The sequence below is a fragment of the Athene cunicularia genome (assembly GCF_003259725.1).
Source record: "Athene cunicularia isolate RWA chromosome 8 unlocalized genomic scaffold, athCun1 chr8_part1, whole genome shotgun sequence".
In the NCBI taxonomy this organism is placed as follows: Eukaryota; Metazoa; Chordata; class Aves; order Strigiformes; family Strigidae; genus Athene; species Athene cunicularia.
Window position 1 is genome coordinate 29,374,751 of NW_020799109.1, and position 21,432 is coordinate 29,396,182.

The window sequence follows — 21,432 nt, forward strand, 5'->3', positions numbered from 1 at the left end:
GTTTCCTCAGAGAACAATTATGAAATTGTAAAGTGCTTTAAAGGGGAAATTCTTCCCTTTGATTCCTGTCTCCTGTGCTGCCCCTCTCAGCCTGGAGCCTCCCACGCTGTGCTTAGCTGTTGGTTTTGCATCCTACCTGCCTGGAGGAGTTGGAGAGGGAGTTGGGAGTGCACAGGCTGGGGCCAGGAGCCATCTCGAAGCAGAGGCATCTGTTCTGCTGCAGCAACCACAACGCCCTGGAGCCACAAACGTGTCCGGGAGACACTTTTGTCATTGACACAGGGGAGAATTTAAATAGCTGCCATGCTCTCCAGCTAAGCCAGAGACAGAACTGTGGATCACACTTTATGTAACTCATTTTTATTTTTAAACACAGTCTTTTATTTTCAAAAGGAATTCAACTCAGCGGGTGTCTCCTATCTCCTGTCCTGCCTTGTTAACACATGTGAGGTGGCTTCTTTTATCAATCCCTCATCCAGTACATCAGCTGCTTGGTTTCCTCACCTACTGAAGAACTGAAACTCAAGCTCTCCTTGTTTCACTTTACAGGATTTCCTGCTTGCCTGGCCTGATGTGGAAAATCATTTGAGGTTTAATGTGAATAGAAAAATTAACCCCTTAAGAGCATTCTGAGCTACACCTGTGGATGTTTCCTGATGTTACAGAGCTCCTTTCTAGAAGAGGGAGCAGTTCTCATGGCTCTCTTCAGAAGTAAGTCTATGATTTGTCTTGCAGTTTAGGAAGCTAGCTGTGTCAGTCCTAATTCCTGGATCCTAAAACAAGCAGGCAGGCAGCCTGGCACCATCAGCAGAGCATTGCATGTCAAATGTCAGTTATTATCAATTTTCTTCCAGCTTTAATTGCAAACAGTGGCAAAGAACAGCAAGCTGTGGAGATAAATTAATTACTAATTTGAATTACCTTGGGGTTGGGACCATATAGGTATCAGTCTGGATTCTGGATAAATTTTGAATGACCATGTGTCAGAGAAGATCAAATGACACTTTCACATCATGAGAGATTTGCTAGGATTTTCATTCCAGGTCAAGAGTGGCTGTTCCTTCCGGTCATCCAGCAAAAAACCAAAGCCCTCTTGTATAACAGCAGCAGTGGACTGTGGCTGCAGGCTTGCAGTTGAGCCAAAGGCAGGCTTTGCAGCATGCAGGTCATCTGAATTCCCAAAACAGTGACCACTGTGGGAGGCAGCCAGTCTCATGTAATTGGCATTTTGCAGTCACAGAACCTCTATCACTGATCATCTTCTGGAGAGATCACAGAGGCAACAGGATCTCATGAAAACACACCAAAGAATGACTTCGCCTATGGGGATGTAACTGCCAAACATCACAGCAGGCTGAAGAAGCACTTTCTTGGCGCTAGAGAAAAACCTCTTGGACTAGCAAGTCATGAAGCACACCCTTAAACAAGCTCCTTGCAGCATGGTACTAGAAAAGAGAGATGCTGGCACAGACCCAGGAGAAGTCACAAAGTAATAGTGAATGCAACCCCAAAGAAGTTCATAGCCTTTGTGGCATGAATCACTGTAAGTATGACAAGACCATAAAGTCAGAAATAAGAAGTGGAAGTGACAGTGGCAAGCTTGGTGTGATGGCTCATTAAGTACAAAATAATGGAATCCCAGAGTGGCAGCAGACCCCCAAGGAAAAAAGCAAGAGTCAGAAGATAGGGAGAAGCCTGCTTAAATGTCAAGGTGAAGGAGTTTATTTAATGCAAACCCACTGGAGATGTCAGCCAAACAAATGAGCTAGTCAGTTTAAGCATCCTCCGATCTTCTAGCTCCAGACTGAGAAGGGTGGTCAGCTGCCAGCCCCAGGAGGAGCATCCTTGTATCTGGATGAGAAAAAGCCACACAACTACCAGCCAGAGCTGCCTTCCTGGTCTGGATAGATATGTGAGGTCAGCTGTAGTGGAAGGAATGGATGTCTTCAGGCCATGCAATTTTATCTACCAGAGTGACAGAAACTGATAGAGGTGTTCGGTTCAGAAGAATTTTTTGGGTAAAATCGTGTGAATTATTACCAATGAACAAAACATGGAATAGACAGGGAGGCAGTTAAAATAACAGGGAGGGTGAAAAGGACCGTGGAGATGGTGGAGAGAATATTAATGTCCCAGGAACAGGCTGTCAAATTCCTTTCCACCCTGTCCAGTGACAGCCAACACTCCCAACACTGCATGTGTTCACTGCTTGTGTATTTGCTGTTAGCAGGTCATGAGGAAATTGCTTTAAAGTATTTCTTGGAGAGATTTAAAATTTTGGATGGGATTCAAGCCTAATATCAAAATGAGTTATTTTATTAAAAGCTTTTAGATAGAAGCTACAGAGTAGTCAGAATGAGGAGGGCTATTTTAGAAGGAATTTGCTATAAACCTCTTCTACTGCACAGAAGCTTTCTAAAATATTACCCTGTAAAAATATAATTCCCTTTATCTGCAATTTAATTACATTTCCCATAGTGCCTGTGTCAACACAGTTCACTTATTTTTGTTCTCTATTAACTCACACCTGAACCCAGGAAACCAGAAGAAAAAAATATTGATGTTCAGAGGAATTTACGGGTTGCTCCAGGATCTTGCTGAGGTCACAAACAGGGTGTACTGACATACTGGAGAAATAGGAGCTGGGATCTCTGTCCAAACTGATGATCGTTATGAGATGGCCGTGTATAAACTGGTGTAAAGGCAGAAGGAGGAGTGGGAGCACTCACATGGTCCTCTGATCTATCCCATCCAGAGTTAGTGGATCAGAGTTTTTGTTCTGTTTGAGACTGCAGCAAAGTCCAAGTATCTGAAAAACGGACCAGAATTATCTAGAGCTTCGTTGACTGAACATTTTGTTGACCTCCTCCACCCCACAATGTCTGTGTGTGTAAATGAGATCTGAGGGTTGTCCTGGAAGTATTATGAAAATGTTGCTACTTGTGTCATCCTACGGTTGTCCAGGGAGAACCTGGAAGTGTGGAAATGCTTTAAAACAAAAATGACATGTTAGAAGTTAAACCCCTGGTGATGTTATATTCGGTTTGGCCTTGGGGCAAGGGCTGAAGTTGACTGTTATTTAGCTTGAACAAACCAGACTGTCTTACTAGAGGCGTAAGATGAAACTCAACCTTTGACCTTGGCTGAGAGGAAATTGAATCAGCCATGGCATTTTTTTTCAGTGCTTGCCTTCTGGTAACTGGAGACATGATTAATCTGAGTTAGGATGACCTGGACTTTGCAATGGGAGGATGAGAACAAGGCAACTATTTCCTTGCCACGTTGAGCTATGAAGGAGAGGATCCAAGATGATGGAGATCTGGGATCACTGCTGCAGTGCTACTAAGCCCTGTGTTTTTGTAATAAGTTTTGCAGAATTCTGTCTTCCCCCATGGATGTTGCCTGGTGATAATGTGCTATCTCGAGACATGTTTCCTGCCAGTAGCACCGGGATGTCAGGCCCAGCAGTGTTTTAGCAGAGGAGAGGCAGATGACTACAAGTTTTCAGGAAAAAGGCAATGACTTGTACAACTGCAGAGGACTTTTTTTTTTTTTTTTAAAGTCAATCAACTTTTTCAGGATCAAAAAAGCAATGGAGATCCCACAGTTTGAGCTCTCAATGGATCAGCGACCCACATCAGTGCCTGTGCAGCCTGCACGACACTCAGGTGGTGTTACTGGTGGCTGAGCTAAGCCCAGAACTGGGGGGCTGGGGGTTAGGTTGTTGTTAGAGTCACTGGGGTGCACTGGACCCCCATATACAGCCTCTGGAGGATGGAGGTGTGGGTGAGGGAGAGAAAAGGCAATTGGAGCTTGTTACTGCAAGGTGAGCACTGCGAGGGAGGTTGCAGGGACCCTGCTGCGGGGCAGGGAGTGAGCAGGACTGCACGCATCGGGTCAGAGAAGGGGAGACGGGTGCAAGGAGTCGGTCACATCACTGACTTGCTGGGTGGATTTTTTCTTCTTTCATCCCATGCCCTGCAATAAGGTGGTCCCTTGCCTGTTAAGGAATTTATTTGGCCCTGCTGGCACCTGGGCTCTTTAAACTCTCCCGTGCCCTTGTCTGTGGCAACTCCTGATGATCTGAGGGCAGCAACCTTCCTTAAACCTCAGGGGAGCCGATTAAAACGATGCAGGCGGATCCTTTATTCCAACATACCGAGGGTGACAACAGCGAGTGCTTTCGCAGGCATCCCCCCCTCCCCGCCCCCAGATGCTCTCTGCCAGCCTTTGGCATCCGCCGCCCATATGCGGAGCGGTCCCCCATCTCCAACGGGGGAGAAGCTGGGGTTTTGTTGCCAGGTGGGTGAGGAGGGGATGCGGCAAAACGTGCTGGTCTGGTGGGCTCCTCGGTGGTGCCGCCGGTGAGCAGTGGGAGCCGGCTGCGCAGCCAAGCCCCAGCCTGCCGGGTTGGGGCTGCTTGGAGGGGTTTTGCTGGATGCGAGAGAGCTGCTCAGAGCTGCGCCCGGAGAGAGGTGGGGAGGGGAGGGCTGTCAAAGTGTGACTTTCACCCCGTGCAGCGGGTTGTCTCTGAAGAAGACCGCTCTGCTCTCTCCCCAGAGCCTCTCTGACCACGCTGTCAGCACAGACCCACCGGCAGAGAGGACAGGTCAAAGGCAGTGAGTATATTTTTTCTCTGTGTCTGTCTGCAGTGCCTCTGTGTTCAGTTTTTTCTGGCTTTCTCTGCATGTGAATGGATGGTCTTAATCTTTTGAAGCCCCTGAGATTTCATGTTTGTTTGGGGTTTTTTTGGTTTTTTTTTTTTTTTTTAACCTTTGTGCTGCTAATTTTTTTCTATTGGGATGGCTTCTTTACCTTTGCTCAGGTGATTTCCCAGGGTGGTTTGATAACCACAGTGTTATAATCACACCCCTCCCTTTCTGTCTCCCAAGGAGAAACCCCCAAAACACATCCACGATGAGACTGGCAATTCTCCTTGACCAGGGTCCTTTCATAGGAGGGGGGAGGTAGAATGAATGATGGAGTGGGAGGCAAAAAACCTCACCATGGACCCCTACTGGGATGCCTTTACCAGGCGCCACATATCATATTTCTAAAGTCATAACTGACTGTCTTTATTTGCAACCAGAGAGAAATATCTACGGGTATGTCAGCCTAGCAGTGGGACTGCCTTCACAGGAAATACAGGTCTTGGCATCCATGAAGTCAGTCAGACTTTGGGATCACAGGGAAGTTCAGTGCTGCTCAGCTGTGCAGGTGGTTGTTGCAGGGGCTGGCGAGCAGGTGGGAGCGGGGGTGAGCAGAAGGCTGTTTCATAACAGTACCCCAAAACCAGGCTGCTAGAGGAGGCTGCAAGGGAGAGGGCACCCAGGTCCGCTTCCAGCTGTCACCTCGGAACAGCAGCAGTAAGGAGGAGTAGGGGCTGCTGGACTCTAGAAAATCATGTGCTGTGGCCCCACATGTGGGTGAGGCTGTTAATGAGGAAATTTAAAGGGGCTTAAGGAATTACAAGGATTGATTTCAGTTAAAGTGTATCGAAGCAGCCGGTCAGGGTAGGGATTAAGGAAATGCACTCGCTGGCGTGTAGCGCAATCCCAGTTCCATTAATTTAGTTGGGAAGAGGCTTTGTGCGTTTTTAATGTAATCAGGTTTTAAAAGGGATGTTGCATTGGGCAGCCCAAGCTCTGGGATCTCCCCAGGCCCCAGCAAAGGGTCCTGACTCCTTTGCACACAGTCTCTGCTCTCATCAGTTCCTTTGTCTCCCCCTCAGTTGTTCCCTCTGGGTAGGAAGACATGGAAGTTACCTGGAGCTTGGCCCTGTCCTGGCAAATAAGAAACCTTTGCCCTTTGATCACTGTACTGTCCTGTTCTCTGTCCCATCAGTTTCGGGGCTGGTGGATCTCACCTTCACTCTCTGGTGTGAGATTTGTTCAACCAGCTGCCTGTGTGCCAAGGCTCACAGGGACCCTGACATCCCCTCCCTCTTTCCATCCCCTTTGCAGACTGTGCATCTCCTTGTTGGCTCCTACAGGTTTCCACTGCCCCAAAGAGGAGATGCTTTCTTTGAGTTGTTTTTGTGTGAGTGCTTGAACCTGTGATGGTGAAAGGACCAGCATCTGCAGACGCGTGAAGTCCTCCTGTTATTTTATTTGCAGTGCCAGCTTTTCCATGATGCCTGGCCAGTAACATCAGCCATGACCTGGAGGGACAGGGACAAGAGCTAGTTTGGTCTTCTTAGCGAGGTCAGCCTGGAGCTCTGCCTGTTGAGGAGAGACCTTCAGAGGTGTTGAATGATGAGTGCGCTAATGTCAACTCCCGCTGCTCTGTGCTGAGCTGTGACGCCAAACTCAAATCACTATAGACCTGAAGCTGGACTTAACCTGCGGTCCTGGTCTTAGAAGGAAATGCTGTCTCTCCTCTGTGATCATCCCTCAGCTCTGAACGTCTTCCACTGAAAAACTGACCTTCCACTCTAGGAGGCAAGAATCAAATGGGTTGAGAACAACTGTCCGTCCTTTTGGCTTTTTGCAGAGGATTCTTTGATATAATTTTAAGTGCCAGGACATGAAACAGTAAATCTCTCCTTCCCGCACTCCTGCCTCCTGCAAACAGCCCTGACTGCCGTCCAAGCCAGCCAGTTAAAGGGTTAACTATAACTGGATGCGTGAATGGCTGCCTTACTGATCCCATGGAGGTAACTGAAAAGACATGATGCATCCCTCACCCCTGCCCATCCTGTCACTGTCTACCTCGTCCAGCGAGCCTTTCAGCTTGCTGCAGTGTCCCCTCTTCCCTTCTGCCCTTCCCTTGCCTCTACACCTCCTGCATACCCGGCTGCTTTCCCTCTCTTTCTCCTGTGTCTTGTCATGGGAGTCCTCACCTAGAGACTGGTGTTCCATGAGAGACAAGCTCCTTGCTCGTGGCACAACATCTCTGTCCCCCATACACACTGATTCCCTGCTGCAGTCCCTTGATCTCAGGCATCAAAAAGAAATCTGAGCAGCATTGCAGTAATGCGTGTCACACCTCTTGCTGAGAAATTCATGAGCTTGTTAGAACAAACAGTGCAGGGAAGATAAAGATTGGGGGTAGGAGGTATCAGGAAAGGTACCAGAAAGATCCTACAGTGGACTCGGTGCTCATTCAAGCACAGCAGGTCCAGCATGCTCAGCCAGGAACATGACACTTTGAATGTGGTGTTTCTGCGCTGGTGTTTGAGGTTTATGTGGCACAGCATCCTGAGACCACCAGTCATGGGTCCATAGTTGGAGGCTGTGCAACAATTCCTGTGACTGAAGATCTCCAGGTTTTTGTGCTTCTTAAACGCTGTGAGCTGCCTGAGCTGCACCAGGGAGACACTCATTGCATTTAATTAACATTTAATTTGCTTTAAGATTACATTAAAATGTGCCATAATAGAAACTCTCTGAAGAGCGGGAGGAGAAGGGGGAAACAGGCATGCTCCAGATTGGCTCCATTGCTGGTGCTGAAGTGTTCTGCAAGAATTACATATGGAAGGGAAAAATACTGTATTTCCCTCTGCAGTCACAGAAAGTATTTGATATCTGTTTGGCAGCAGGGTTCAGAAGGGCTTTCTCCAGCCCAGAAATGGGTCCAGCAGCTGAGGTGGAGACTAGGTCACTAAATCCTCCTCCCATGGTCCGGATGAGAGGATAGTCTTGTTCAGTGTCTGGGGAAGCTAGTAGAAGAGGCGCCTTTGGGCTGGAGAGACAAATCACAGGCTCTGCCTTGCTAGAGACCGTGTAAAACCACTAACCAGCCCCTATATATTTTTGAGAGGAGACAATGCCAGTCCCATATAATTCATGTGTGCGTGTTGCGTTTCCCTCTCCCTCTGTATCCTTCCTGGTCCTGAGGTTATGTAATGAAGGATGCTGCGGATGTGACAGCTGTCCCGGGAAGGGGCTGTCAAGGATGCAAGGAACTGGCGGAGGAGCAAAGGCTCTGGGGCCGGTTTGAAATTTAGAGGAAAAAAGCAATAAAACCATTTTCTGCCTGGGTAAGCCTGTCAGGAAAGAGGCAGTTTTAGCCTCCTTATGTAACTCTGAGTCTAAAGAAACTGCTTGGGATCCTGTCAGGGGTCTCATGGCTCTGCAGCACAGGTTCAACTTGCAGGTGCCTTACTCCCTCTCTTCTTTCTCCACCCTCCCCCTGCCCTTCAGCCCTGGTATTTGTGCTGTTTCAGGTGCTGTTGGACCGTGGTGTCTGATTTCTGGCATTGCTGCCCTTTGATCTTCTCTCTCACCTGACCAGAGCAGGTCCTTCCAAGAAACCATCCCAAAGTGCAGCTTTTAAAAGCCTTTTGCCAGTCAGAGCAGCTGAATGACCGGTGTGGGTGAGCCTTTGGCTGCTCTGGTGCTGTGTCCGTCCTTAGTGTCTGCTTGGCATCTTACTGGAGATGTTTCAGGGTCCCTCCTACAGATGAGGGAACCAAGGACACAGGTCTGATGAGGCACAGAGCCACTGAGGTGGTTTTGGGGTTTTTTTGTTTGGTTGGTTTGTGGTTTGTTTTTTTTTTTTTTTCCCGCTCTGGCTAGACTTATAATTGTCATCTTCTTTGGTTTTCCCCTGCTCACACCCCTGCTCCCCCACATCGACCACAGGAACAGAGGGATGAGGACTCGCCTGGGCTGCCTGTCTCACAAATCAGACTCATATAATGATTTCACAGCTATTCTTCCGGACAAGCCCAACAGGGCTTTGAAGTGAGTATAGCTGCAGCATCCCACCCCAACCCCATTTTTGTCCTTCCCCTCCCCGCCCACCACCCTCTCTAGTACTGTCTTCCTTTTATTGTACTTTGTATGAGCTTTGACTAGTTCTTCTAGCCACAAGGAAGGAGGAAAACAAGACAGCTCTGATACAGCAGGAACAGCCTCAGAAAATACCTGGATCATTGATACGAGTTCTCCTGTAGACAGGACACACACATGGTCCCCACTGCTCTACATGGGAAATGTCTGCATGTATTTGAGGATGTAATTTACCCCTCTGTCATCACAAATCAAAGTCTGAGCAGTTGACTCGGATAAGAGGTGACCAGCAATTCCAGGTCACGGCTTTCTTTAGCTAAGCCTTGCTATTAAACACTACAAAAAAGTCCTGTGTTAGTTTGCACAATGCTTAAGGTAGATGATTCAGACAATCCAAAGTCCTGATCTGAGCTGAATGAGATGGGATTCATCTGGTCACAAATCACTGCTTGCATCTGAACTAAGACTCTAACCTTCCCCTGAAAGTCAGGAAAGAGAAATAAACACTTCTGCAGGGGTGGGTTTCATTTCACTTTACTTTTGGCTTTTACAGTATAAATGTCTACATCTGAACTTGTTCCCTGGGCCTCTCCTTAGAGTCAATGTGGAAAAATTGGTCCCTTTTTGGGTGCGATTCATCTGGCTTATTTTACCTGCCTGCCTGGGGATGTGAGATGAAGAGAGTCAGGTCCCTGCAAGTCCCTTATTATCTCCTCATTGATTCTAAAGGGATCCCAGGGTCACTTGCTCACCTGGAGATCTCTACACTGTAGACCTCCAAAGTTAGGTGAGAAGAATTCCAGCCTTTCTTGTGTCCTTGTCAAACAGCCCGAGAGGGGATCAGTGGCCATAGGTTGCCTGTAACTCGCCACTTCCTTTCTTTACAGAAGATTGTCAACAGAAGAAGCAACAAGATGGGCAGACTCTTTTGATGTCCTCTTGTCCCATAAATGTGAGTAGACATCAAATTCTACGTTTTTTTCTTTTTCCCCAGTACCCTTAATATTGGTTGTAGCTAGGGCAAACAAAGTGTGCATTGCATAGCACAGGAACAGTCCCTTGCATGGCCACTTACTACCCACTAGCAATGGTCACCAGCATTTATAGACAGGACTTGTTGTCTGATTAAAAGGCGATGGAGTTTCTGTGGGTTCCCTTCCTGGATTTGCTCCTGGCTGGGTGATCACAGCTGATACAGTCATGTCCTGGTTTCAGCTGGGATAGACTTATTTTGGCTGTCAACCAGGTTCAAACCATGACAAGTCATCATCAGCCCAATGTCTAACCTTCTCCAGCTCCTGGGAGTTCACTGGAGGCAGGACCCCGAGGCTGTAGCCATGCATACCCTCCTTTGGCACATGCCCCCAGGTCCAGTCTTTCCACACAAGCAAACGGCAGGTTCTCAGCTTGCTAAAGCCCCCTGAGATCTGTGACACCGTCTTGTTTCCCTCTCCCTCCAGCTGCTCTTCTGAGCTGCTGTGCAGCTATGTTGTGTCAAAACACAGCCTTTGTTGGGCGTGCCTTCACACAACAGCGTATGTGGTTCAGTAACCTTGAACAACTTGCTCTGTAGCAGAGAAATCATGCATGGTAGCCCTTAGCAGGATCTCATTTACAGTTACTAATGCAAACCTGAACATTTCACATCTGGCAACCTTATAACATATAATCAGTGCACTTTGCTCCATTAAATAGATCAATCGTATCAGTTCTCAGAAAACATTATTGTGCCTCACCAACATTTTCATGCTGAGAAATTAAAAACAAGACAGTGAAGTTCACAGTGTAGGCTCATTAATGTGTTTCTATTGGAGAATAAAACAAGACCGAGTCAAGGCTGGTGAAAAGTCAATGTGGGTGGTGAACTATTTTATTGCAATAAGGAACTGTCTAGCTTTCTTAGAGATTTGGGTTTTTCCATACTTATATTTTAAAATGTAACTGTAGAATTATATTATTATTTTAAATAAAGTGTAATTCTGCTGGATTTCTATTGAGATGGCAACAGTTTTGGCAGGGAATTAAGTGACAACTTTAAACAGGCTGGCTGTCCAAGGCAGAAAAAGCAATATATAATTTTAGCAGCAGTATCTTGTTGAGATCATTGCTCTTGCAGCCAATAGAAAAAAATACATTGGTGTAGCTGGGTATAGCTAAGAGGGAACATTTCTTTTGTGGAAATTCAACACAAAAAGGGAAAAATGCACCAAAGAGACTATAGGGTGCCTGGGGGATGAGGAGAGGCGAGGATAGGGTATTCACATCAGTGTTAAAATTCTGTCCTCCAGCCCCTGTTCTTTCTTCACCAGTGTAAAAGTTAAAATTTTTGTTATTAGATACAGACTGCAACAAAAGTGCTTTGGTTACAAAGTGGATTTACGCATCTACATGCTGACATTATACAGACTGTTCCCTCTTCAGTTGACTGCTGCAAATGCTAAAACAAACCTTAGTTAAATTATTTCATCCAACAGCCTCCAGAAGAGTGTCTGGTTTTATTAATAAATTAGCCCCATAGAGTGATAAATGAATTATCAGAATTTTTCCTGTCTCTAAAATGGGAAGTAATTCTGATAACTCTCTGGCACCTAATGAAAAATATTCAGTTCCTAATAGCAACAGAAGGTGATCTTTAAAATTTAAATTAATCTTTTTTTATCAGCAGTCATGGTGACATTGCCTGGTAATCAGTGACAAAAAAAAAGTGTTGTTTAATAAACTACTTTCTAAAGGGATATATTGCAACTGGTCTTCACCTGAAGTTTCTGGATTTGCTAGCCCGGTGGTCAAGGGTTATAAGGATGCAAATACAAAAAAGGTCTGTTGAAACAGAAGTGTTATTTTAGTTACATTGGCTTAAAGGAGAGAAGAACGTATATCCATAAAAGAAATTATATTGTAAAATATTTGTGGTTTTACTTATATATACTTGTATCCAAAACACGGAAGAATTGCCGAAGATCTGCTATGAAAGCAGAACAAGAGAGTTGCATTTTTGCTGTTAGAGATGTGCTGATGTTAGACAGGTGAGAGAGTCTTGTGCCTTATCTGGCCAAAATTTGAGTAAGAAAAGCAGTACCTGGCCTGCCTGCATCTGTCTGTAGTGAACCTGCCAGCTAATATTCTACTTTTAGTGACAAGAGAAGGACAGAACTGTTTCAGTCCAGTTTCTCTGTGAATGGCCAGGTGAACAATATTAGCCAGGGAAATTTTGAATTCATGCTTGGGGGCATGGGCTAAGCCCCAGCTGAGCTCAGGGAGAATGTCCCCTGGGGCTCATGGCATCAGCAGGTAGACCACTTCTGCTTGACACATCTGTCATAAACTCTTTCTAAATGGACAGGACATCTATTTTGGAAGGGAGATGTGATGCTGATTTCATGGGGTTGAGTGGCACTATCTGGGGCAGTCAGATGCTTATGGTGGTTTTGGGTCCTTTCCAGACAGCTTGTTCTTTGGGGTTTTAATGAATGGGCTCTGTAGGTAATGTTTGATCCTGACATGCTGCTGTCTGGCAGCATCTTGAGTGGAGGATTGAAAACCTTTGGGTTTTGAAGCAGTTGCCTGTCCCCAGACATTCTCAGGCTGGGTAATGCCCATCTGTATGGAGTGGTCTGATTTGGATTAATTCCCTGGTTGTTTAAAGAATAATTTGTGTTGGCATTAGTCAGAGATTGTGAATAGGAAAGGCAGAAAAGCACTCTCAGCCGCACCCACACCTTCCTTTTTCACTGGCATTGGGCCTTCAGCATCCCTCAGCCTAGCCCTTCTAGAGTAACCAGTGCTGAATGGTAGGATGCAGCTCAGCTCCATTTCATTGACAGCCCCAGGTGAATGTGTCAACACAATGACATCCTTCTTGTTTCTGCTAACGGGTGAAGCAAATAAACTTGAACGCATAGGGTCAGCCAGTTGATCCCCATTTTGCAGCAGGAGCCTTGTTCGAGCTCGCTGCAAGAGACACAAGCACAGGGTAGCAGTGTTCCCTTGGGTCAGGGCTTCTGAGCGCAGCAAGCAAGAGGAGAGAGGAGTTTAATCCGACATTCAGCAGGGAATTGAGAGAGTAAGTGATAGATCATATTGTATCATTCTTTCTTGGGTGCTCAGTAAGCAAAAGCAGTGGTTTTAACATGCTAGATTTTGACGTCTTTTCCCATTTTGTGCCAGTGCGGATTAGCAATGGCTCTCATGGAAGTGGAGCTCAGTGTGGTCTGCAGAGTGTGTGTGCATGCATGTGAGTAACTGAGGAGTAATCCCCACTCTGTACCCATGCCTAGGAGGTACAGGCTGGTCAGACAAATGGAGATTTCTTTTGACAGGCTGCTGGAGGGAAATACAAGCAATGGCATGTCTCATTCTGCATCCCTCACGGGGCTGGACACATGGCTGTCATTTGTCCAGAATCCAGCAGGACAGTCTGTCCTCAACCCTTAGTCACTTTTCAATGAAGCATCCCATGCAGAAAACCTTTGCACTGAATTTACATTTTTATCTCAAGGGTGGTCGTGTGTGTCCCCCGTCCCCCCGCCCTTATTTTTGTGATCTCTGTGTTCTACTGCCCAAACTTTATTGTTGTCCTTCTCTTTCTGTTTTCTACACATTGCTCTTCTTCCTACACAGCACAGGAATAACCCAACCTACTCCTAGTTCTTTCTAAGCCAGAACAGCATTAGCATTAGCATTGTGCTGTTGACAGGCAGCTAACATTCAATGAAGCAATGCTAAGCAGCAATGAGAACATGTGCGTATGTTATACAGAGCACTGTGGCCTTGTCTCTTCAGCCCTGGACCCAACATGCTCCACAGAGCTAATCCATTCATCTACCAGCCATAAGGACTCTACCTTTATTCCCTACATGAAGTGCTGATTGTCCCGATGGCGTGAAATGCATGCATTAAATAAATGGTTGTTGATTGCTTTCTTACTCTGACAGTGGCTAATGCTTGGTTATTAAGCTGTCTGCCTGAATGATTTGAGCCACTAATCTCAGCTCTTCCTCGCTTTGCTGAAGCTTGCCTTAGTTAAGACCTGTGTTGTGTTTTGTGCCAGCCAGTTCAGTCCCTTCCTCCACAGCCCTCCTTGCTGGAAATGATCCAGTCTCCATGGCCTGATGAACAACATTTTAATGGGATGTCAGGAGCATCTGGGTCCTAACCCTCACATAGTCACTGATCTGCCTGGCAGTCCTCATCTATAAAACACAAATCTTGTAACTGTCTAATTCACAGGTGACCTGCAGGGCTGTAGCTGTACAGTGCACTGCAAGCTCTTGAGATGGGGTAATGTACAAATACTTGCATAATCCTTCCTGACAATCCTCTTGTGCATTCCCTTTGTCTATCTTAATGGAGAGCAGGGCATTTTGAAGCTTAAATTTACACTGCAAAAGTAAAAAGCAAACATCTTCAGCTCCTCTTTCAGACTCTTGACACTCAGTAGAAGAGCTCCATTTCTTTGCCTTCATCCTACCTGCTCTGTCAGTACTGATTTACTCCTTTGACTTAAAGCAGGGCTCACTGCTTTTGAGTCAAATTCCTGAATAAGTGTCCAATAGTTGTCTTAAAGGACTGTGCATCTATTATAAGTCTCTGTCTTCTTGAATGGCCATGCCTTTAGGCTACACATGAATATCTTGTACTGCTGCATCTGAAGACTTCTAATCCCGCTTTTAATTTCTGTGCTTTTTTGTAAAGCATCCCCTTGGAATCGCACTTCTCAGTGTTCCCACCGTCTTCCAGGAGGCTGACTCAGTAGGTTATGCTTCTCTGCTCATATCACACTGCAACCCAGTGCTGGTTGCCCGAGCAAAAGAGCTGTCCAGTTGGGTGGGATGAGCTTTGAAATGCTGACCTTCACAAGCGATGCTTCCCTGATAGCTGTCATGTGCAGGAGGAGATTAAAGTTAACAACCAGGTCAAATTCCAGCTCAGGTGGTGGCAGTCCCCATACTTAATTGCCCTCTTGCCCTTTCAATCAGGTTTGTCATTGTTCCATGATAAACTTGTGGGCTGTGATTTACTACTGCAGTTATCTGGGCTCCCATCTCTAAACTCCAACTGCCAGGTACTGCTGTAAATGCTGGCAGGTGGTCAAAGGCTAGAGATGAAATCTGTGGAAAGCCAGGCAGCCTTGAATCAAGGATGACCTCTCCTGTGTCCAAGAGCTCCTCTGCAAGGTTCTCCCAGGTCCAGTCTCATCATTTCCAGCTCTTCAGAGGCTGTGAGGAGGGCATGACAGGAATATATAAAGAAGTGGAGAACAGCCAGACACTATTATTTTTCTATTTGCTGTCTAAACTTATTTCAGGATAAAAAGGAGCTGATTGACATGAGAGCAGGAGGCAGGGCATGTGGAAACCTCCTGGTCCCAGGAGGGACCTGCTGTGGCTGCTGTCTGGGTCAGGGCTGAAGCAAACACCTTTCTCACCTCATCAATTATCACGTCTCCTTCTTTTAGCAGATACTGTATTTTGCAGATATTTGCCACTCAAATCTGCTATTTCTGCAAGTGATCCTCTGTCAGTGCTGGGGCTCTGGGGCTGTTGTAGAGGAAAGGGGGCAGAGGCATGGGGAGTGAAGACCTCTGCAGGGACACATGGCAGAGACTGTATAGTCACAGCAATGTGCTGGAATATTTAATGTCAAATGTCCTAGGAGGTGATTATATATAAAATGACATACATCTCAGAGAAGAGCTGCTCTCTCCCTTTCGAACTTTCTTCTTTATGAAACCTGTCAGCCTGCTGTTATGTTTTCCTCCTGCAAAGACTCCCTGCTCTATTCTCACGTCCTCCACTTGGTCCCTCACAGGCCCTGTGAATTTCATAAGCATTAAGGGGGACACAGGTTTTGAAAAATTTTTCTTTCTCCTAGATTTCAGGAAGGGGAGCAGCCCTAAACCATCTCTCTCATTCACCATATTTACCTACCCATGGAGAGGCTCAAAGAAGCCATGGGCAGCATGATCCTAACAGGTACCCTGCTCCTGGGGATGCCTGTGGCACTCTATGCTCTGCAGGCTTCTCTGAGGCTAAGGTCACGTTATTACCCCAGGTTTGAACCACAATCTGTGCTGTTAATTGCTCTGCAGTGCTCATGGACAAGAGCCCTGGTTTCATCCACAGTAGCAGTCCAAAATGCCAGTCTTCTCCTAAAAGTGCATTAATTAAGAAGGGGCGCAATGAGCTGGTATGATACAGCTATTTCTCACACTCCTGGGGCTGACAGAAGTAAGCATAGCTGAGACAGGGCGTACCGGTTTCGGCAGACGATTGCTGTGCTTTTTGCAATTCAGACCACTGATGGAGCAGTTAGCAGTGCAGAGCCCATTAATGAAGGAGCCTTGAGAAACAGAGTGGAGAACTTTAGCCTGTAGTTTGGTCCTGTCTGGACTAATATATTTTCTGCCTTTCCCTTTGAGGATCTGGGCAGTCAGACATCTCCCCTGACTTACATGCAGCCAGAAATAGGATTGTTAGTTGCTGTTCAACACCTAGGGCCATTTCTTAGGGCTTGAGGGTCAGGACCTAGAGCTGAAAAATATCTTCATGTCCTAAGTTATTACCACAAACAAGAGAAGCAGGAATAAGATTAGGACACACAAGGGAGAAAAAGGGCAGTGTTACATTGCTGCTTCTCCTTGCATACTCAGTGCAGTCAAGAAAACAAGGACAAAGCTGTAGGGGAGTTTGTGATGGATCCTGTGACATGGCCAAACCCTGTACCTGGTGAGCCTAGTCTTGCTGTGGACGTGTGGAAATGACCTACAACAAGCATGAGGCATCACCCCTCAGGCTCCATCCCAGCTCCCACGCCCCCTGCCATGGGAGGAAGGAGAGAAAGCAGCACTGCCAAGATCTCCCACAGCAGAAAGGGGGCAGGTGGACCCCCCAACCCTCAGCACTGCCAGAGTTCAGGTCCTACAAACCTTCATTGGTCTTTCTCTGTCCCTGCCAGGCACACAATGCACTTGTTCCTCTCATCATTTCAGGGAGTCTGACCTTGCTGAGTGCATTCCCGATTCCATCAATATTTTTAGACACTTGCTTGGAAGCAGCCAGTGCTGACTCAGGAGGTTTCCAGTCATGAACTACAAATGCTCAGACCCTATAGAAAAAGACCAGGAAAAGTTAGAAACATGTTACTGGAAAAAAAATATATTATAGAAGCCAAATTTATCCCAAGGCTAAAGGAAAGAGAAAGGGCATGTGTGAAACCTTCAGCTACTTCAACTGCTGGTACCATTCAGGGAAAGGAAATAAAAAAACAATAGCTGTGTCCATAAATATACCCAGGCAGGGCTTTAAGAGGACACAGATTGCCTAATAAATCTTTCTGTATTTCTAATCTGCCCCAGCTGACTCAGATTACATTACTGAAATGTCACAATGTCTAAGCATTAACAAGTGATAAGAACACTTTTACCACTGACTAGACAAGTAGTAATTATGCTGTGTCCTTTCCCAATCCCCTTTATTGTAGCTATAACAGTTAGAGTCTTCAAGATCCTTCCTCTGATTAAATAAGAACTAAAAGTATGTCACAAGGCAATAAAGCAAAGTGACAGAAAACATAGGAGACAGGTCCACAGACGCTATGTTTTATTAAAGGTTTTGCTTAATGACAGATAGGACATTACAAAGTGTTGCATTAACATGCACAAGATGCTGTGACAAAGAGACTGTGTCATCTTGAAGGCTGATGTTTTCAAGTGGAACTTTTCAAAGGTTAGGTGCCCCAGTCTTGAATAAGGCTTTTTGCTATGTTAGCTGGCAAAACAGTTTTTCAGAGCAACAGGAAATGGCGTTTGGCTTCATGGCAGCTCATAAGAGTCCAGCTGATGCAATGGTGTAAGTTATGGACATATCCTGGGATCGTGGACCTTGTGAGGAAAATCAAGTGGTCTTTGGTAGGCAAGGGTGGATGGGGGGATGTCTATTAAAAGAGGCTGCTCCCTGCTCTCTTTCTTCTCCCATTTTAGCTCCCCACATCTCTCTTGCAGATGGGCTGGCTGCTTTCCGTGCTTTCCTGAAGACAGAGTTCAGCGAGGAAAACCTGGAGTTCTGGCTCGCCTGTGAGGACTTCAAGAAGACCCGTTCAGCAGCCAAGCTGGCCTCCAAAGCTCAGCGGATCTTTGAGGAGTTCATCGATGTGCAGGCTCCTCGAGAGGTGGGTATGCCAGCACCCCAGGCAGGCGGAGCATCCCTGTGGCGCAGAGGGCAGGTCTGTCTCCCCCAGCAGGGACCTGCAGGGTGCCGGGGCGTTGGGGAGCCCTCCCTCCCCTCCCAGAGGTGATGGTAAGGAGTGGATATAAGGAGGATGGGGCTGCCATCCTGCCTGCTACAGCTGCCTCTGCTCATGGTGACTCATTCCCTGGTGAGGGCAACTACTTTGATGATACTAAGTTAGTCACTGGTAACTAAGTGAGTTCACTGGTAACTGCAACCTACATTTCCTAACCTCTACGAGCTTCCTAGGAATATTTCACCTTGTTCCTCTAATTTACTCTCAATCCCTGAGCAGGCTATTTGGCTCATTTCTCACAGGACATTTTGCATAGAACCATCCTACGAGTGACTAACTTGTTGACTCTCCAGGGAGGAGTGTTTATTTGCTGACTAACTCCCAACTCAATTAGACCTCATAATATATGCGAGCAATAACTCAGAGATGAACAAAAAGTGCAGTCACAACCTGAAGCCTGGAATTGTTAAATTCTCTTTCAAGTACTGACAGGCTGATGTGACTGTCAGATCCTGTGTCGTGATGTTGGGTTGTGTTATTGTATTCATAATGCAACCAAGGAGGGTGCTTACTGCACCCACTCTTTGACAGCAGTCCTCCTGCTAGATTGCACGTGTGCTTGTCACAATACAGGTGCCTGCGAGGGGATCCCCCTGAAAAGGCTCTCCTTACTCCAGCTTTGAACTAGGAAGGTTATTGTGAGGTCGCTGAGAAGCACCCAGATTTACACCAAGGGATGTGGGTGTCTCGGGGCATGCTTCAAACCCTCATCACCCTCAGTGAGCATCTTCCTGCTGTTATTCATGAAGTGGGGTAAGATTTTCAGGGCTGCAGGGCTGAATCTGGATTCAAAATGTGAGCACAGCTTGGATGGGGTCTTTCCTAAAATTTGGTCCTGTTACCATAATTTTGCCATGCTAGAAATGACCTTTAAGTGGCATAGAGAGCTAAACTATGTTGTGGTCATCTGAGTTAAGGCAGACAGTTTTGCTTTCTAGACTCTTTTAAGTTTAAACACTGGGTTAATAACAACAAATAACATCTTTTCAGCCAGGTTTTAAACAATAACCCTAACAAATGCTGTCTGCTTTGCTAGGGAAAGAAAACAGGAGAACTCACATTGTTGGTTTTGCAAAAAACCGGCAGTCATAACTTGAGGGTGATTTGTTTTTTCAAGTCCCTGCTCGAGATACTGTAACATGAAGCTGTTATGGGAAAAAATCAAACAATTTATTTTATTACAACAGAGTTTAAAAACATTTAATGAGAATGTACTAATGGTTTAAACCTAGCTAAAAGTTCATTCACCCTTATATTAGACATGTAGTGAATAATAGAGACTAAAGAAATCTTGGTTGACAGGAGAGAGGTTAGGCTGAGTCAGCATTTTTACATGTGCTACATAAACTCGTGCTTAAGAGCCAGAATAAAAGTAATTTGATTTTAGAAGTGCTCAGATCACTAAAAATCTAGTTCAACTTTTCCAAATTTTGGGAAGGATTTGTAATGCTGGATGGCTAAACCCCGCAGAGACTGAGGGACGGTTCAGGCGTGGACGATTGTAGGACCTTGGTTCTGTGGCAGCTTTTACAGCCATAGCTGAGGTGAAATGTGCCATCTGAAGCAGGAAAACTGCTCACTCAGTACCGACTCTTTTCTGCTACTTTTCTCAGGTGAACATAGACTTCCAGACACGGGAGCTGACAAGAAGAAATATGCAAGAGCCCTCCCTCTCTTGCTTTGACCAAGCTCAGGGGAAGGTGCACAGCCTGATGGAGAAAGACTCTTACCCCAGGTTTCTGAGATCCAAAATTTACACAGACCTGCTGTCTCAAACCCAGAGGAGGCTCAGCTAGAGCAGCGATGGGGGCCTCAGAAACCATGTGCTTCCCACAACAGCCAAAACCCATGTCTAAACGTGAAGCTTTCTTGGTGTTAAAAGCAGTGGGAATGAGAAAAGAGGGAGAAAGGGAAGAGGAGGCTTCCAGAGTGTGATACAGATGTGGTATTAGGACTCTCTGAGTTTCTGTGCTTTTTTGGTTAGCAGTAGCATCTTGCAGTTGTTTCTCTCTAGCACAAACCCATAACTGTCTCTAGTCATGGGGTCATCTGTTGGGAAGGCAGGTTTCCTTTAAAATTACTACATTGGTTTGTGTGTAAATAACACCACTGCATCTTTCCATCCTTCCAGACATCTTCCTAGCTCTCACCTTTCCCCTGTGTTTGGAAGGGCCCTAAGGGCAGTTCTGAAACTTGTGAAGCTAAGTCCAGTCCAAAGCATCGTCTCCCACACTGGCTGATGGGATCTGGATACAGAGACTGTCAGGAGGGAGAGAGGGGAGAGAGAGAGAAGGCAAAGGCACATGGTTCATGGGAAACCATCAGCGAACTCAGCTCACCTTTCTGTTTTGGTTGCACACCTTATGACACCAGCTGCTACCCTGTCACAGCCCCTTATCTTCCAGAGATGGAGACTAAGTGTTCCTTTCCATATGACTGTCAAGGAGCTGAGTTTTTCTCATGAGGAAGGCAATCCCAAAAGCTCTCACTAGAGCCTGTCAGCCAAGTCTTCTAGTGCGACTGATTGTTTTTCATTAATATTACTTATTTGTACTGTAGTTCAGTCTCAGGACTCCAGTTGTCATTCAGGCTTCATTATGCTAGGCACCGTACCAAAACCTAACACAAAGAGGCTCCCAGCCACCAGAGATGTTAACAGGCTTGCTGGCTTCTTGGGAATGACCTGCCAGCTGTTGGGAAAGAGTCAAAAGAAGGAATGTCTCCCATCTGCCCCATGCTATGTAAGAAAAGCACAAGACCTGTCTGCTATGGCAGATAGCATTTTTCATGTAGTACCTGACCAGCACATGGCAGGCAGAAGTAACATGAAAAACCACAATTATATTTTTGTTATTTACTGATTATTGACTGTTGTTACCTACCGATTGTCCACTGTGGGTTCAATGCCATGTAAAGAACTACTAAAGACACAGACCCAGCTGCATGGTGCTTGCTTAAAACAGGACACAGGGAAGCAAGCAGTGAGCAGGATGAGCGTCCGGGTGTGAAGTGCTGAGTGAAGTATACTTTGGCCCTATTCCCATAGCTTGGATAGCCAGCTGCAGGAGAAGGCTCTGTGTGGATGTTAGTTGTGTAGCACGTCCTCTGTGCTGTGCAATAATACTTACCATCTGAAGGCTCTATTTCTACAGCATTGCTGGCCCAGCTTATTGCCTGTCAGATTCTTGCAATATTTTCTAGTGGAGAAGCAGACAGCCTGTCTGTGGATTTGAGCCTACAGACCAGAGGTCTATTTTCTTAGTTTTATGAAGGTCTGGAAAGTGACCCCATGGATCTTTTCCTTCTTTCAGTCACCCACAGAGCAGAGGCTATAAACCTCTGCTATGGTTGAGAGCGGTGGGTAGGTTTGATACATCAGAAAGCTGGTGATAAA

The 21,432-nt window shown here is 46.1% G+C and overlaps 1 protein-coding gene across 11 annotated transcripts in view; it reads left to right on the forward strand.

The window, feature by feature from the left end:
* The window catches only part of RGS8 (regulator of G protein signaling 8), a 34,437-nt gene extending 13,479 nt beyond the window's left edge, over positions 1-20,958 (forward strand). For 2 of the 11 annotated variants that reach the window (XM_026853435.1, XM_026853436.1), the window contains 6 exons: positions 4,561-4,619; positions 6,117-6,655; positions 8,586-8,687; positions 9,623-9,687; positions 17,737-17,903; positions 19,652-20,958. In XM_026853435.1, the coding sequence (XP_026709236.1) occupies positions 6,630-6,655; positions 8,586-8,687; positions 9,623-9,687; positions 17,737-17,903; positions 19,652-19,834 (543 nt within the window). In that variant the 5' untranslated portion in view covers positions 4,561-4,619; positions 6,117-6,629 and the 3' untranslated portion in view covers positions 19,835-20,958. Of the gene's footprint in view, positions 1-1,692; positions 1,712-4,120; positions 4,303-4,504; positions 4,620-6,116; positions 6,656-8,585; positions 8,688-9,622; positions 9,688-17,736; positions 17,904-19,651 lie in introns of those variants that run through there. The other 9 variants (XM_026853441.1, XM_026853431.1, XM_026853437.1 and 6 more) reach the window with 8 other exon arrangements.
* The last annotated feature ends 474 nt before the right edge of the window (positions 20,959-21,432 follow it).